Below are 16326 nucleotides of genomic sequence, written 5' to 3' on the forward strand. Positions count from 1 at the left end.
TTTATTATCCATTCCATCCATATCCAGTCCATTGAGGACAAACATTGTGACACGAGTGACGAGATTAATATATACATATACATATATATATATATATATATATATATATATGTATTAAGATAAGATATTTCGAAATCTTGTTTTGTTATGGACGCCGAAGGTTATTTAATGTACCTAAATTATTTATAATGCTTGATATTTTTATTATACATATATTCAATAATTATTTTAAACCAGAAATTACAATACTTGTATGTAGGTATACCTACTAAATTATTTTTGAAACGATAAATTAAATTAAATTACAAAACACAAAATATGCAAAAATAAATTAAAATTATTATTATACGAGCGTAGAACCTCGTGTGCGTTACCCAGGCAAAATGTTTTGCTTTAGAGAGATGAGACTTAAACAAATAATTAGTGTATCATGAGGAGCAATTTGTTTACTAATAGCAAAATTTGTTTGAATTGTAGTTTTTAAGTTATTTAAGAAAAACAAATTTTGCTGGAGTAACGTTTGAAACGTTACCCAGGCAAAATCGTCTTTCAAAAATTAGTTTCAGCACGGAACCAAATACATGAATAGATAGCTTTTGTTGAGTAGTAAATGTTTATAAATAGCAAAATTTGTGTGTGGTATAGTTCTTTAGTTATTTAAGATTTTGCTGCGGTAACGTTTTGGGATTTCCCAGATCTCGAAAACGGCTCAACGCAGAAGTTTGAAAAAAATACCAATAAAAGACCTTAATTTGTTTAAATTTGTTTAATCATTAGTTTTTGATTTGGTTGACGTAAACCAATGTAATTAAATGGTTTCAAAAATCAGAAGAAGCGGGTTTACATGTAAACCAATACACTTATAACCAAATAAACAGCTGTAAAAAATACCCGTGGTTCGACGCTTGTTTACAGCAGACATTTTAGATTTCATACTTTACACGTTAAGAAGATAAAAACAAATTTGATTTATTTTAGACTGGTCGTACTTTAGCGATCGAATACGCAGTTCCCATAACATTAAGAAACATGGCATACTTTAAACAAATTAAAATGATTCATGAAAATTCTTTCCTGTTAATTTCAGCCTTGAATTACGGCTCTAATGAAAGTTATCTCAAAAACAAGAATATGTCAGCAATTCTCTAATAAGCCGACCAAATTGAAAAGGTCACGTAAAAGCGACTGCACCGTACGTACGGGTAATCTTCGCAAATTAGCAGCTTGGTAACCGATGTTTTGTACAGTTAAGCAGAAAAACGTTATTCGTGAAGCCGATTTTTTAATATTTTTTAAGTGCAGTACCATATTACACAATTTTTACTAGTTAATAAAAGTGTAATATCATAGTGTATAATTTATAGTGTGATTTAAAACAATACAAACATATATACATGTAGCTATATTTTTAGTACTTAATTTGTTGTTTCTGTTAAACCAAATGTTTTATTTTGCGCTTATATTGTGCTTTGCACATTACACACACAACGCCGACTCAATTCCAACTCAAGTCACACTGTGGTATTGAAATATGAGCTTTATGTCGTGTTACTTAGAGTGGATATTTCAACATTAAGTTAAAAGAAGGTTACGACGCTTTGACAATGATTGGTTCACGGGTTATCCACCTGTGGCAGTCACATGTAATGTTAAAATATTCACTCTAAGTAACACGTAACAAAACTCAAAAACGTTGATGATAAGGCAAAGCAATACATATAATTTGTATGAGACTGATTTTTTAAATAAAAATAATGAATCTTAACCATTTTATTATTTTAACTAACCTGACCAGAAAACTTTTGTATTCAACTGTACTAACAAAACATCTATATTATCCTGTTCATTTCAGATGGTTGCGCTTATGTATGGTGCGGTCGCTTTTATGTGACCTTTTCAATTTGGTCGGCTCATTAGAGAATTGCTGACATAATCTTGTTTTTGAGATAACTTTCATTAGAGCCGTAATTCAAAGCTGCAATTAACAGGAAGGAATTTTCAGGAATCATTTTAATTTGTTTAAAGTATGCCATGTTTCTTAATGTTATGGGAACTGCGTATTTGATCGCTAAAGTACGACCAGTCTAAAATAAATCAAATTTGTTTTTATCTTCTTAATGTGTAAAGTATGAAATCTAATATTTCTGATGTAAACAAGCGTCGAACCACGGGTATTTTTTACAGCTGTTTATTTGGTTATAAGTGTATTGGTTTACTTGCAAACCCGTTTCTTCTGATTTTTGAAACCATTTAATTACATTGGTTTACGTCAACCAAATCAAAAACTAATGATTAAACAAATTTAAACAAATTGAGGTCTTTTATTGGTATTTTTTTCAAACTTCTGCGTTGAGCCGTTTTCGAGATCTGGGAAATCCCAAAACGTTACCGCAGCAAAATCTTAAATAACTAAAGAACTATACCACACACAAATTTTGCTATTTATAAACATTTACTACGCAACAAAAGCTATCTATTCATGTATTTGGTTCCGTGCTGAAACTAATTTTTGAAAGACGATTTTGCCTGGGTAACGTTTCAAACGTTACTCCAGCAAAATTTGTTTTTCTTAAATAACTTAAAAACTACAATTCAAACAAATTTTGCTATTAGTAAACAAATTGCTCCTCATGATACACTAATTATTTGTTTAAGTCTCATCTCTCTAAAGCAAAACATTTTGCCTGGGTAACGCACACTAGAACCTCCACCTTTTTGTTTTAGGATGAAAAAGAAAATAGTTTGACAGGCTCATAGTGCTTGACAAATTGTTGACTTCACGTATCGATAAAAATACAATAATTATAATATCTATCTTTTATGTATTTATTGTTTTAACATTTTGGTGAAATATATTATTTCAGTTTAATTTGAACACGTGCTTGTAAATAAGTTAATTTCGGCGATCATTTTAAAAATGCCAAGTACTAATTGCGCAATATTCGGCTGCTTGAATTCAACTATACCAATTATACCACCAGATGATTTTATTCAATATGTCGAGAAAATGGATAACATTTTCGTTGCTGCTTTGAGAGAACACATAAACTGTAAAGTGGCTGAATAAATTTACAACGAATTAAACATAAGTTACTTAAAAAAACTGTTCATAAGATTGAGAATATTTTACACCTTAAAATCTAACAATAAATTCCGAATTAGTCGTAGTAGACGAAAGTATTTTTCAGTAAATAGTTTGTAATTTTTTTTCGAATAAAGACATATTTATGTGATGGTTATTACTTATTTTAATATCTATACATATAATAAAATCGTAGAAAAGTCAAAACTGTAGAATGAATATTTTTTTAAAAGAATACTTACAATAGATACCGAAACCAAAAATATAGTTAGGCTACAAACTGAAACAATCGATATTTATTTAACGTGAAGTTATTGACATCACTTTTCTATACTATGTACATATCTTTGTCATTCAAAATCTGTGGATGTGTCACCCGCTACTATCGATCCCCCTCGATACCCTCGTAACCACGCTTGATGGGGGGGGAGCCATTTCGAACATTTTGTATGAAGTTTCCTTACTGTATGTATCTGTATATTGTGGTCTAACTTTAAACCACGGATCTGTCACTTTAATATATTTTGTTTAGGTGAAATACGACAAAACCAGAAGAGAACCCGCGCTTAAAGATAAACCCTGTCTATAGCTTTTTGTGGGAAGACGGTTTACGTATCAGGCACCTAACGTTGCGTTTACATCAAACGGACATAGAGCTAGAGCAAGAGCATTCTTTCGTGAATTTTTAGAGTAAACGAAAACTCGTATTCAGTGTTGTTCAGTATTAGATCATTGCATAGAATCTATTCGAATGCACTAAGAACAATGAAAGTGTGCTTACGCCTGTTTAATACTGAATGAATTTGACATAATGGGGTTAGAATTAGCATCCGCTCGTATGATGTAAACGCACCGTAAGAAATATCATATCTAGAATTCCAGACCAGAGTAGCAAGACAATTATTTCAAAACAAGATAAGACATAAAAAAAATTAAAAATTTCCATTTGACATCCGATCAAGAAGCTTATATCTTGCATCCGATACACTCAATTTCGTCTAGTCGTAGTTTTTCCTTCATCATTAGGTAGAGTCAGATTTTCCTTTATTTTATTCGAAAAAAATAGTATGACCTTGCGTTTCAATTTATAGTAAATATCAATGCATATTACCTAGGTACCTATATCGAACCACAAGAGCTGTTACAATCTGTACCTAATTAAATAAAAAAAAAATATATTAGTTATTATTTTAAAGTAATTAATAATTAAATAAATAAATATTTCAGGACAAGTTTCACACACGCCACGATCCCATACTAGGCTTTCGCTTGTGTTATGCTTATGGTAAGCAGATGGCTGATAAACATATATAAACATACTTAATACATATTATATAATTTTAAATAAATACTTATAAAGATAATTAGCACCCAGACACAGAGCAAACATTTGCCCTGGGTTAGAATCGAACCCACGACCTCTGGCTTGGAAGGCAGGGTCACTACAAAGTACAAACTAAGCCAACCGGTTGGACAAAATATCGATTAATGACGAATTATATCGGTAAGTATATGTATAATTTATGTTTGAAAAAGTAATTATTATGTTGTTTCTTTTTCATTAATTGGATATCGAATTCAAAAGAAAAAAAGCTAATCGGACACAAAATATGCATGCGATTAGGTAGGTATGTTTCAAATTTTCCATTAATTTAGTTATTTTCCTACTTACTACTTTTAATTACAATACTAATACATATTCTATTACAATATACATTGTTTATGTAGGTATAGCATCACGCCATTACATTGATTAATTCGAGTCAATAATTTGCCGAATATTACAAAATAGTTATTGTAGGTAAGTAGTTAGGTAATAGTTATATCAAAATTAATCCAGTAGTTTTTGTGTGAAAGCCGCTGTTCCTCAACTGTGAACATCGAGGCAAGTTACCTCAGAACTTTCGACTTTCTATGAAGATTCTTTTTTTATTTAAAAATTGGTTATTTTCTCGTGGTTACATTAAAAGTTTGTCGAATAAAATAATTATTGTACATGTGTATGAACAAGGATGAATTACTTAAAAACTACTGCACCATACTGCACGATTCTCCCCTTGATAGTTAATTGCATGCAATGATTTTCTACTTCTGAGTTTGTCTTTTAAAATCGTATTTGGCTTGCCCTGCGATATTGATAAATTATTATTTTTAGTTTGTTTGTAGTACTAACCATGGCAGTCTAATAATGTTGTGATTGAAGTAAGATTGAAGTCGTACTAGCGTTTAACTACTATTATGTATTCTGTGGTCGTACCAAAAATAACTGAGCGAAGCAGATGGACATAATATCTAATACCTAAATAAAATTTAATAATCATTTTATTATTAATTACTAGTATCTATATAACAATGGTTCCCTCTTAGTACGTCTTGAATATAGGGCGAAAAAATTAATAATCGAAAACTACAAATTATCATATTATTTGAACCATTCTATCAATTGAAAAAAGCTGGATCAAATTAATTGCGTAGTTTTAAAGAGCTAACCACAGGGACAGAAAGACAGACAGCGGAAGCCCGGAAGGCCACTTTTATAATAGATAATACATATGTACCTAGTGTACAATTTATTTTTATAATATATCGTTATCTTCACACACAATAATTATTGCTTCAATAGTATATACCGTCAAATGTGGCTACTTGACCTTTACTTGGCAACTTGACCACACCTTCCGTTTAACAACAAAATATCAAATTTTGTAGAATTGAAAGCAAATTTACCTAACGTATCGATGTTGGTAGGTTTTTAAAATATTAATTGGCAACATATTTTAATTTTAAAGCGGTAACGCTGTTGGTTCTCGCAATATAACGTATCGAAGTGTGACTGTGACTAAGGATCTTTTGCCGGTGTCAGTATTATTATGTTTGTAGAGCTTAAACTGCACATCTCAGGTGAGTACAGTTTTGATATGTTGTGTAATAAACCCTAGAGATTGATTTTACAGTGGAAACTATCCAATTTTAGGCTCATCTGTCGAAATATTTGCTTGGGCATTGATGCCTCAGGTTAGGTCAAGTTGCCATTGACCGCTGCGTGGCAACTTGACCGACGCCTAGGGTTGACACAAAAAATAACGTGACTGCATTTTCTCCTTTTTTTATCTGTTTCGAGTTTTGCATAGTAAAATCAATAAATTTGCTGCAAATTTCGGACAATCCAGATACTTATACTCTCTTTGATGACAACGATTTAGCATATTTCTAATGAAAAATAAATGTTTCCTTACCTATTAATAAATACCTATAAGTATTAAGTAATATACATATACATATGTATTAAATTTAGTTTAATAAATAAATAGTTCATTAAAATTTGTGTCTTGTTTGGGACAACCCTATCCGACATGTAATGTTTTGTATGAAATCATTACAAATCCCGTGGCAACTTGACCAGGTAGCCAGAGCCTAACAGTTTATTGTAAAGCTTCGGGCTGCAATATTTAAAAAGTCGAAGACTTAAAAAGTAATAGCAACTTAGCCTAAAACAAGAATGTTAAGCATCTACCTATGAAAACTGATGTGCAAGGTCAAGATACCACATCAGTGTCAACTTGACCTGTATTACGTTTATTTGTAAATAATGTCAGATTCAATATATTTTAAAGAAATACCTAGTAAAAGTGAATGATGAAATCATTCATGACATGAACAAATCATAAAATGTTAATAAAAGTTTAACATAAATAAGTTAGCTAAGAAAAAGTAAAAAAATGTGGTCAAGTAGCCACATTTGACCGGTACATACTATAATACCCAAATAATACCATTACGTCAAATGAATTTGCATTAAATTTTTTTGATCTTACACACCATAAAACAACAGTCGTTTCTAGATAGCAACAACTAGAGCTTTAAATCTTAAAATCCTCATTTATAGGGTAAAACTTTTTTAATTTTCAAAGTCATTTAGCACGCTCCTCCGATAAAGCCGACCGCCTCCTTGGTACAGTGGTTGACGCTTGAGCGTAGAACCGAGGGTCCTGGGTTCGATTCCCGGTGGAGACGAAGAAAAAAAAAATGTCTCGGTCTGGCAGGACTCAGAAGGCTGATCACCTACTTGTCCCTAAAGAAAATCGATCAGTGAAACAGATGTATGCATAAATCATAATGCATCTGCCCCTTACCCCACTACGGGGATACGGGACTTCACTCCGATAAAGCAGAATAGGCTTTTGAATTGTTTTTATATATTACTAGCGGTCCACCCCGGCTTCGCCCGTGGTACATAATATGAAAAATAGATGTTGGCCGATTCTCAGACTTACCCGATACGCACAGAAAATTTTATGAGAATCGGTCCAGCCGTTTTGGAGGAGTATGGTAACTAACATTGTGACACGGGAATTTTAAATATATCTAAGACTAGCGGTCCGCCCCGGCTTCGCCCGTGGTACATATGAAAAATAGATGTTGGCTGATTCTCAGACTTACCCGATATGCACAGAAAATTTCATGAGAATCGGTCCAGCCGTTTTGGAGGAGTATGGTATTACTAACATTGTGACACGGGAATTTTATATATAAGATGTAAATGCAAGATAACACTTGCAAAATTTATAATGGTTGTTTTAATAATCTAATTAATAATGGCACAAATATATATCTAAAGCATCACATAATAATTTAATATCTAATAGTTTTTTATACAGAAAGTCCACATCTGTTATCGCATTGATATTTTACTCTATGTTCAAATATGTATAATAAATTAAGAAATATGTATTTATATCAGCTGTTATTAAGTACTTTCATTTGATTATTTCAGATAAAAATTGTATTTAAATTAATGTTTTAAATCTTGCAATCTGAATCCTTTGTTGTTCTTTTGAGTCAATAAAAATATAACAATAAAAACAACTTTTTACAAAAGGCAAACCTGCCATTAAAGTAAGTGAGCTTGGTGTCCACATTACTGTGAAATTGAATACAATAATGGTTCGTCGAATATAGGTTTGAAGGATTTAGGTCATACTCATATTTAGTTTAGTTTTGTCTCTACATCAACTCAAAGCATGATGGTTATTAAGAATACTATTTCGATTATAATAAATATGCTAGGAATTGTTGTTGAAATGTGAATGATAGAGAGGAATGGGAGTAATCGCTGTAATCTGGGTGTTGCGAGGAAAAGCTTCGGAAACGTTCGCCGTCCAAGCTTTAGCGAGTCATTGAACGGGGGCGGGCGGCGCGCATGCTCAATAATTTCGTCATATTTCTGTGTTGCTATGCTAAGAAATATCTACATTTTAAGGAAACTTTAAATATCATGTTCAATGTTTTGAATAGATATTTTATTGATAATAATGATTAACATTTCAAACTTACATTGAAATTAATATTTTGCTGGAAAATGTCGTTTGTATATAAATAATTAAGTACCTGAACGTTTTACGATTGTAAAAAGAAATAATAAAATTTTAATGACCCCGATAATTTAAACACCTTTTTTATCGTTGTAATATTGCAAACAGATGTATTGAAAACGGATAGCTCGACATAATATTATATACCTAACCTGTTTTCTGAAAAAAAACCAGTAGAGCTCTAGCTCAATATATAAAGTCTAAGCCGAATAATAAACCATATCAAATTAATTCATTAAATGTAAATAATACGTGTTTACGGGTATTATATATTTATGTAATTTATACGAAATTACACCGTTGTAAGTTTAACCGGTGTATCTTGCAACCCCGTAACAAGTCCTTCTCGCTGTCATTACGTTGTGCGTCACAGTCAGTGTGTGGAGCGTTGTGTTGTGATGCGCGAACCGCGAGGAAGGACGCCGCAGCCTTGGTGACCAGTGCTCAGTTGTTTTGTCACTCGGAGTGGCACGGGCGTTCGCTCCTGCTCAATGCTCATGCATGCGAGTGCGGAGCCGGCAAGATGCGGTGGCGGGCGCGCGCGGCCCCTTCCCGCGCCAAAGAGCGCGCCAACATCAGCTTCTTCATATTTATCATGTTTTTCGCTGTCTTCGGTGTAATAGTATTGACTGAACTGCTCTTATTAGAACGGCCACCGTCGAATTCACCGCGCTCGAGATATATTGAAAACCTACAGGTGAGCTTATAGATAATTTGGTTCTCATTTCCAGACCAGATATTTAGTAGCATGAACATCGATTTGTTTACGTTTAACGGTCGGTAACGTGTTATTAATATGCTAATATTAGAAACAATAATACGTTTTAATCAAAGTTCCTAAGTACATGGTTTATTTTTATGAGTGTAGATAATATATCGCTGTAAAATGAATTAATCATTGAAAGATTACACCTGTGCCGTGTGTGTAAAGTAAGGTGTTGGAAAATTATATTACCTAGTCATAAAATACCTGTTTTAAGATCAGAAACACATCGGTATATTTAATATTTTTATAGAGAAATTGACTCTACTTATTCCCCATACTCTTACATAAAAAAAACTGAACGACGGTTAAATCAGGGATAATTATTGATATTGTATATCAAAACTGAGCACATAATAATATATTAGTAGAGTAAGTCTTTGTGTTTGAACGTGAAACCGCTTTTCAAATAAAAATGTTTTTAATTTCTACCTATTAAATTCAATATACGGTACACGTTATCTACGGTTTAAAATAAAATAAAAAAAGTTTTTAATTGAACTATTGTTATAAATTTAATAAAACAAGCAATAACAATGTTTGATTATTTATTTGATCTATTGTCTTACAAACATAATACATACATAAATGTATATTAAATTAAAACATTTTCAAAACAAATGTTTTTATTGTTTTTCGTTCAATTTACCAAGTAAAGGTTAATGGCCTCAATAGGTTTTAATATTATGATCGAGTGTGATAATCGATTCAATTATGACTTGTGACGTATGTTTTTAAACTTATTTGAATAATAAATTATACCTAGTTGCTGAAAATAGGTGTTACGGGAAGTTTAGCCAAGTTTAAAGACCTTTCTTGCTATTTTTGGCGGAAACACGTACCCTAAGAAGAAAGAGTAGAAAAGTTTGTCTGTTAATTGTTTTATTTACTAAGAGGATTGTTTTGGCGACATCGCTCTTAAGACGACGATACAAGTGATTGAAGACTCACACGATAACAAACCAAAGAAAGCGTTCAAAATTAATTTTCCTCAAAGGTTTTCTTTATTTTTGCATGCATCGCAACAATTTAGTAAGTTTTTTTTTTTAATTTTGTCAATTTATATTTATGTCCTAATGGTTAACCTGTAAACAACGTATAAAAAAACGTACACCTACTTACCAAACTGTTTTATATAAAAAACTGGCATGAATATTATTAATTATCTCTATCGCCGTAATTCTCATCATAAAAATAATATAATATTATGAAATATGAGAAGATAATTGATGAAAGGAATTCAAAGAGTTGAGATAAGGATGAATACCCGTTCATTTGCGGGTGAGAGACGCAAAATCAGGGTCAGAATCTACTCTCTTTGTCTCCGAATGGTATTTTTAACGCCATTGTTTTTCCTTGTTTTGTGATCTTTTGATTATAATGTTATTTCTCGTTAGATTTAATATTTTAACTCTTTCGTTGATAGGTATTTGTTTATCTACTTGATACTAAATTAAGAAGCTTTGTCCTAAAAAACTTAGATCGTAAACTATATCTGTATGTAATAACTACCATACATAATAAATACAATGCGATGAATGAAAACTCGAATCACTCTATCATAATAGTCCTACTGTATAGAGATTAGATAATAATAATAAAAAGCTTCTAACTATGATAAACTATGAAATTGATATTTATTATTTTATGGCATTCAAATGCTTTATAAATATAAATTTATAAAGAATAGAATAGAAAAAAGGTGTGTCCCTAAGACACATAAAACTGAAAGAATAGAATAAATTCGATTGCTCTGGCGGGTCACGAGTGGCTGAATTGGTCAGGCATCCGCCCCGGAATGGCGCGAAAGGATGCGGGTTCGAGTCCCGCCTCGTGATCGAATTTTTTCTATTCTTTATAAATTTATATGATAAACTATGTTTATTATCAATCAAGAATGAACAATAAATGCTACCTAGCTAGATATAATGATACTGATATTTTACGGCATTGTTCTCAAAGTGTTCGGCGAATCTGTATATTAGGTATTTTAGTATGTTTAACTTGTAACGAAGATAGTTCAATGTAAATTTGCTAATTCATATGTGTAACATTTATAATTTAATTCACATCTTGTTTGAATTCGACGATCAAGTTACTTCATCGGGCTGTGGGCTGGAGTTTAATTGTTCTTGCCTTGTAACAGTTGGTTCATTATCTATTTATAATGAAAGCTCTTACTGTTAAACGCTAGTCTTTAGTTTAGTCGAAGCGATTAACGTCCCTCTTGTCTTGTGTCTTTGATTTCGTCTTTAACTTGATACAATGTTTGTGTAATAATCTTACTTCGGTTAAAACTATTTTGTGTGTATTTTGTATAACGATTCGGGAATGGTCAAGTTTTTATTTTTATTGTTCAGTATTATTACTCGCACTACTACTACCATATTGTAAAAAAAATATACTTCAATTTCAATAAGAATATTTTCAGTATTCAGGCGCATTTTTTCATTTAAAATTACAACAAAGCGAAATGAAATGCAAGAAACTTGAACAGAAAAAGACGAAGATTTCCAACGTCTTTGTTTAAATTTAAGTAATGTAGGTACAACTTTATGGATCAAAATCTCAAGCGCTGTTTAAAATAAGTTTGACATTTATCTGTTCTAGCACTGTGTGGTATACCTTCATATACTGGCGATTCTAGACTAGAGAAATGTAAAATGTACACGGCAAAGCGACATGATGGACATTCTGTTTGTCCTCGACTCGTATTTGTATTGTCCTATTTGTCGAGATGCAGGAAATCCTAGTACGGGTCAGTGATTATTAAAAAGAAGCGAAATTAATGTAGGGTTTGACCTTGATGGAAATATATACTTCTATTTTCTTTTGATTGATATTCAGGTTTCGTTTTTATTTATTTGTTGTTAATACTTTAAAAGTGTCGATAAGAATACAATAAAGTAGGAATGATGAATTTAACTTTAATTGTAACGAAATTTATAAAGATAAATTGATGATAATCTCTATTCTCTACAAACATTTTTCATCTTTATAAACTACTAGTGGTCCGCCCCGGCTTCGCCCGTGGTACATATTTCGCAATAAAAGGTAGCCCACAGAGGTAGCTTATGTCCTTTCTCAGGTATCAAAATTTCTCCACACCAAATTTCATTCAAATTGGTTCAGTAGTTTAGGCGTGATTGAGTAACAGACAGACAGACAGAGTTACTTTCGCATTTATAATATTAGCACAGACTAATAATAATATACTACGTATACAAATATTAGTATGGATTCATTAATAGGGTCGTTAAAATTTCCTTTTAGATTGTTATAACATTAAAATTACTAATCTTTCATCCATTTTCCTTTCAAAAAGCTTTTATGTAGTGTTATACTTCTTATATTAATGTCAATAGGTAGCATACCAATTGCAGCGCAATTTTTTATAGTTTGAAAAATTACATAAAGTCGTCAATGGATAGTCCCTTTCATGTTACTGTAAAAGTCCATATATTGGTAAATCTTATGTTTTACTAGCTCATTGTCATATTTACCAAGGCTAGAAGTTATAACTGTGACCACAAACCGAGCAAGCGAAGCGAGTGTGCCGCTGGCCGCGGCAGTGGCCGGCGAGTGCCAGGACTCTACATCTTTCGAAATTAGAATACTTAGCTAAAATTTGACAATTAGAAGAAAATAAAAAGTATCTAGCCATGTATGAAATCAAACAGAAGTTTGTTTCGTGTTTATTATTGGTGTCATTTGGTAGAATAATTAGGTACATGCCACATGGTTCATGAGGTGTTGAGAGACGCAGAGGTGATATTTTTTTAAATAAGCAGAATTTTATTTTTGATGCACATACAACTTCTTGTAACTTGTAACTTGCAACTTGTAAAATGTAGAGTTGTTGCCAACCTGCATGTTTGGCATCTTATCATTAAACTGTATTGGTTAACACAAATATACGTAGGTAGTACCTACTTATTTGAGTCGTAGGAATTAGCAGGCTCTATTGATAGGTTGTAACGAATGATAGTTGATATTGTTAATTCAGAAATCGAACAATTTTGTTTGATTTCTCAGTTGTGAACTTATAGAAAATCTGGTTTCATCTTTCAGGAAAAGATTGTAAATCTTAGATCACATAATTTCTTTCATAGATCACAAATGTGGCTGACTTCTAAAGGAGCTTAGAGCTTAAAAACTTTCTTACACTATAAATTACAGAAAATTTCTGTGATGTAAAATATGGAAAAGCGACAAGTAAAATACGTGTCCCGCCTTAAAGATAAAAGGAAAATGCAATGAGCGCACGCGAGGCGTCTTCCCGCCAACCTTTTGACTCGCATGTCCTACTTAGCCGCGTCGTGGACAAACTTCTTCGGATAATAATCTTGCTTATTAACTAGAAAAGCTTGTTGGTTGGTGCTTTTAAATAAAATACTTGCTTGTGGGTCAGTTCCACTTTGAAATATAGTTTCTATGGAAGAGGCTCTAAAACGACATTTAATCAAAATGAGTAGGTGTCAGTTGATAATAAGTTCCAGGGAATATCATCGATATAACATACCTGCCCAACTGGGTTTCTCCCGTGCAATATTGCTCAGTGACTACATTCTTGACATGTTATGTTTCACCTAAATACGATGATAACGCGTATGGCATACAGTGTACCTACTTATATTAACATAGGTACTCAAATTAACATTACTCATTTACAACATTGACGCTTTTTTATAATTTTAAAGTAGATTTACAATGAATAGTGTAATTTAAAATACTCAAAGCTACAAACAAATGTGTTGTGTGATGCATGAAATGCATACGTCATGCAAAGGATTTTGAATACAACAATGGTGCGGACCGAGCCTCATTTACTGCGTGTCACGTACACAACCAATTGAAATGTTTTGTAGTTAAATAATATTTTAAAACAAATTTAATTGAAACATGTTCAACGTGAAGCAATGTTTTTAACAAATGTTTTCAAATAAAGTAAACAATTTTATATTAAATGTTATCACTCGGAAACCACTTAGTTGTATTAAAAGCGGTCTATAAAATAATTACTTTATCGACAGCGACCTTGCAATTTAAAATGTTAATATTTTATTCTGTTTTCTATTTTGCAAGGTAATTAATTTCATAGACTTGTTCCTAACGAGATCCTGGTATTCAATTCCTTTCATTATTACTCATTTCTATGCCATTTTAATTAATTAAAAGATCTCATCAAGATGTAATTAAAATTTAAAATAGTAAATGAAACGTGAAAATCTCTTTAATTTCATTTAAAAATGCTTTTTCATCGATCTATTTATTTATTTTTATAATAAAATAAAAAGTAAATATAATTTTTACCTCTCTTGAACCCGAGGTTCATGAATTAAAAACCTCAACACGGTCAGATTTTGTAATGAGCAAGCTTGTTCTAAATTTAGCTAGTTGGCGCAGGTTTGATTCCCAGGGGATTTATTTACAAGCCTTTTGTTTTATTTTCACTCTACCTGAGTACAAATTAATTTCTCCTGATTGAGAAGATAAATCTCAAAAACCATAAAAATATATTATATATATGTAATAGCTGCTCACCCTGGTTCCGCCTAGTTCCAAAAAACCAAACATCATTAAAATCCGTTCAGTCGTTCTTGTGTTACTTAAAAGTAGTAACACAAGAACGCTTTCTTTTGTATGTTTAATGTTAATACAAATAAATAATTTAAACATATTTTTTTTATATTTTACTACCTATCTGTGCACCACTGCTTCGCCTTATATACACATTCGATTTAACACCTTTTATACGCCTTCGTGAGCTCATGTAAAATACATGCTCAAGATTATCACACAATCAATTCTTGGTATATATGTAGCACAATATACAGATACCTACATACAGTAAGGAAACTTCATACAAAATGTTCGAAATGGCTCCCCCCCCATCAAGCGTGTTTACAAGGGTATTGAGGGGGATCGATAGTAGCGGGTGACACATCCACAGATTTTGAATATAGCATGGAAAAAAGTTTAAAGTGATGTCAATTCACATTAAATAAATATCGATTGTTTCAGTTTGTAGCCCTTTCAATAAATATATTTGTAATTTTGTAAATACCATATCTGACTACAAGTTAAAAAGAGACTATTTTTTAATTTCTATAGATATGGCAGTATGAGTTTTATATTATGTTGACATATTTTCTATCAAAATGATAGCTACAAATAGTACCTATTAGGAGTCCAGTCTGTTTAAAGATCGCATCTATTTTTTACGCAATCTAGAAGAGCACGAAAATATAAAAAAAGGAAACCTTAAAAAAATCTTGTTTAAATTTATGTGCGTGTTACGTAAATATTAGGGAAGAAAAAGATAGATATTATAATTATTGTATTTTTATCGATACGTGGCGTCTCCACTTTGTCAAGCACTAAGCCTGTCAAACTATTTTCTTTTTCTTCCTAAAACAAAAAGGTAGAGGTTCTATGCTCGTATAATAATAATTTTAATTTATTTTTGCATATATTTTGTGTTTTTTAATTTAATTTAATTTATCGTTTTAAAAATAATTTAGTAGGTATACCTACATACAAGTATTGTAAATTCTGGTTTAAAATAATTATAGAATATATGTATAATACAAATATCAAGCATTATAAATAATTTAGGTACATTAAATAGCCTTCGGCGTCCATAACAAAACTAGATTTCGAAATATAGCACTGATAAAAACGTATTGCACGCCTCATAAGCGAAGCGTTGAGGTGGGTACTACTGTCACTTCGCGCAAAACATCTGATTTTTCAAACTTAAAATGTCTTTATGTATCATACATTGCACTTGTAAGATAATACATACACACACATATTAAGAAAAAACACTATTTTTAACGTTCATGATATTTTTGATGTCATTTTTGTTATTTAAACTAGTTAAAAAACAGTTTAAAAAAGTTCTGTCTTGGACGTCCGTGTGTCTGTATGTGCGGATCCTTTTTCTTGTTAACACGATAGCGACCGAAATACTTTACTAATCGAGTCTTTTTTTTTCTCTTACGCTTGAGTATGCTCAGGAATAGAACCCTTTCATTTTTCAGGGTCTGATTCGATGTGGTTTAATTGTTATTAAATAAACAAAAATAATAATTAATAAATATTTA

General features: G+C 31.6%; 1 protein-coding gene across 1 annotated transcript in view; it reads left to right on the forward strand.

The window, feature by feature from the left end:
* Positions 1 to 8836: 8836 nt before the first annotated feature.
* LOC149486499 (uncharacterized) overlaps positions 8837 to 16326 on the forward strand; it is a 44771-nt gene continuing 37281 nt past the window's right edge. Inside the window, exon 1 of the mRNA XM_089698155.1 lies at positions 8837 to 9151. Coding sequence (XP_089554281.1) covers positions 8978 to 9151 — 174 coding nt within the window. The 5' untranslated portion in view covers positions 8837 to 8977. The remainder of the gene's footprint in view (positions 9152 to 16326) is intronic.

The sequence above is a fragment of the Colias philodice genome, chromosome 8, assembly GCF_061535455.1.
Source record: "Colias philodice isolate Cphi_HAF_F1 chromosome 8, ilColPhil1 Martin Lab GWU primary, whole genome shotgun sequence".
Classification (NCBI taxonomy): domain Eukaryota; kingdom Metazoa; phylum Arthropoda; class Insecta; order Lepidoptera; family Pieridae; genus Colias; species Colias philodice.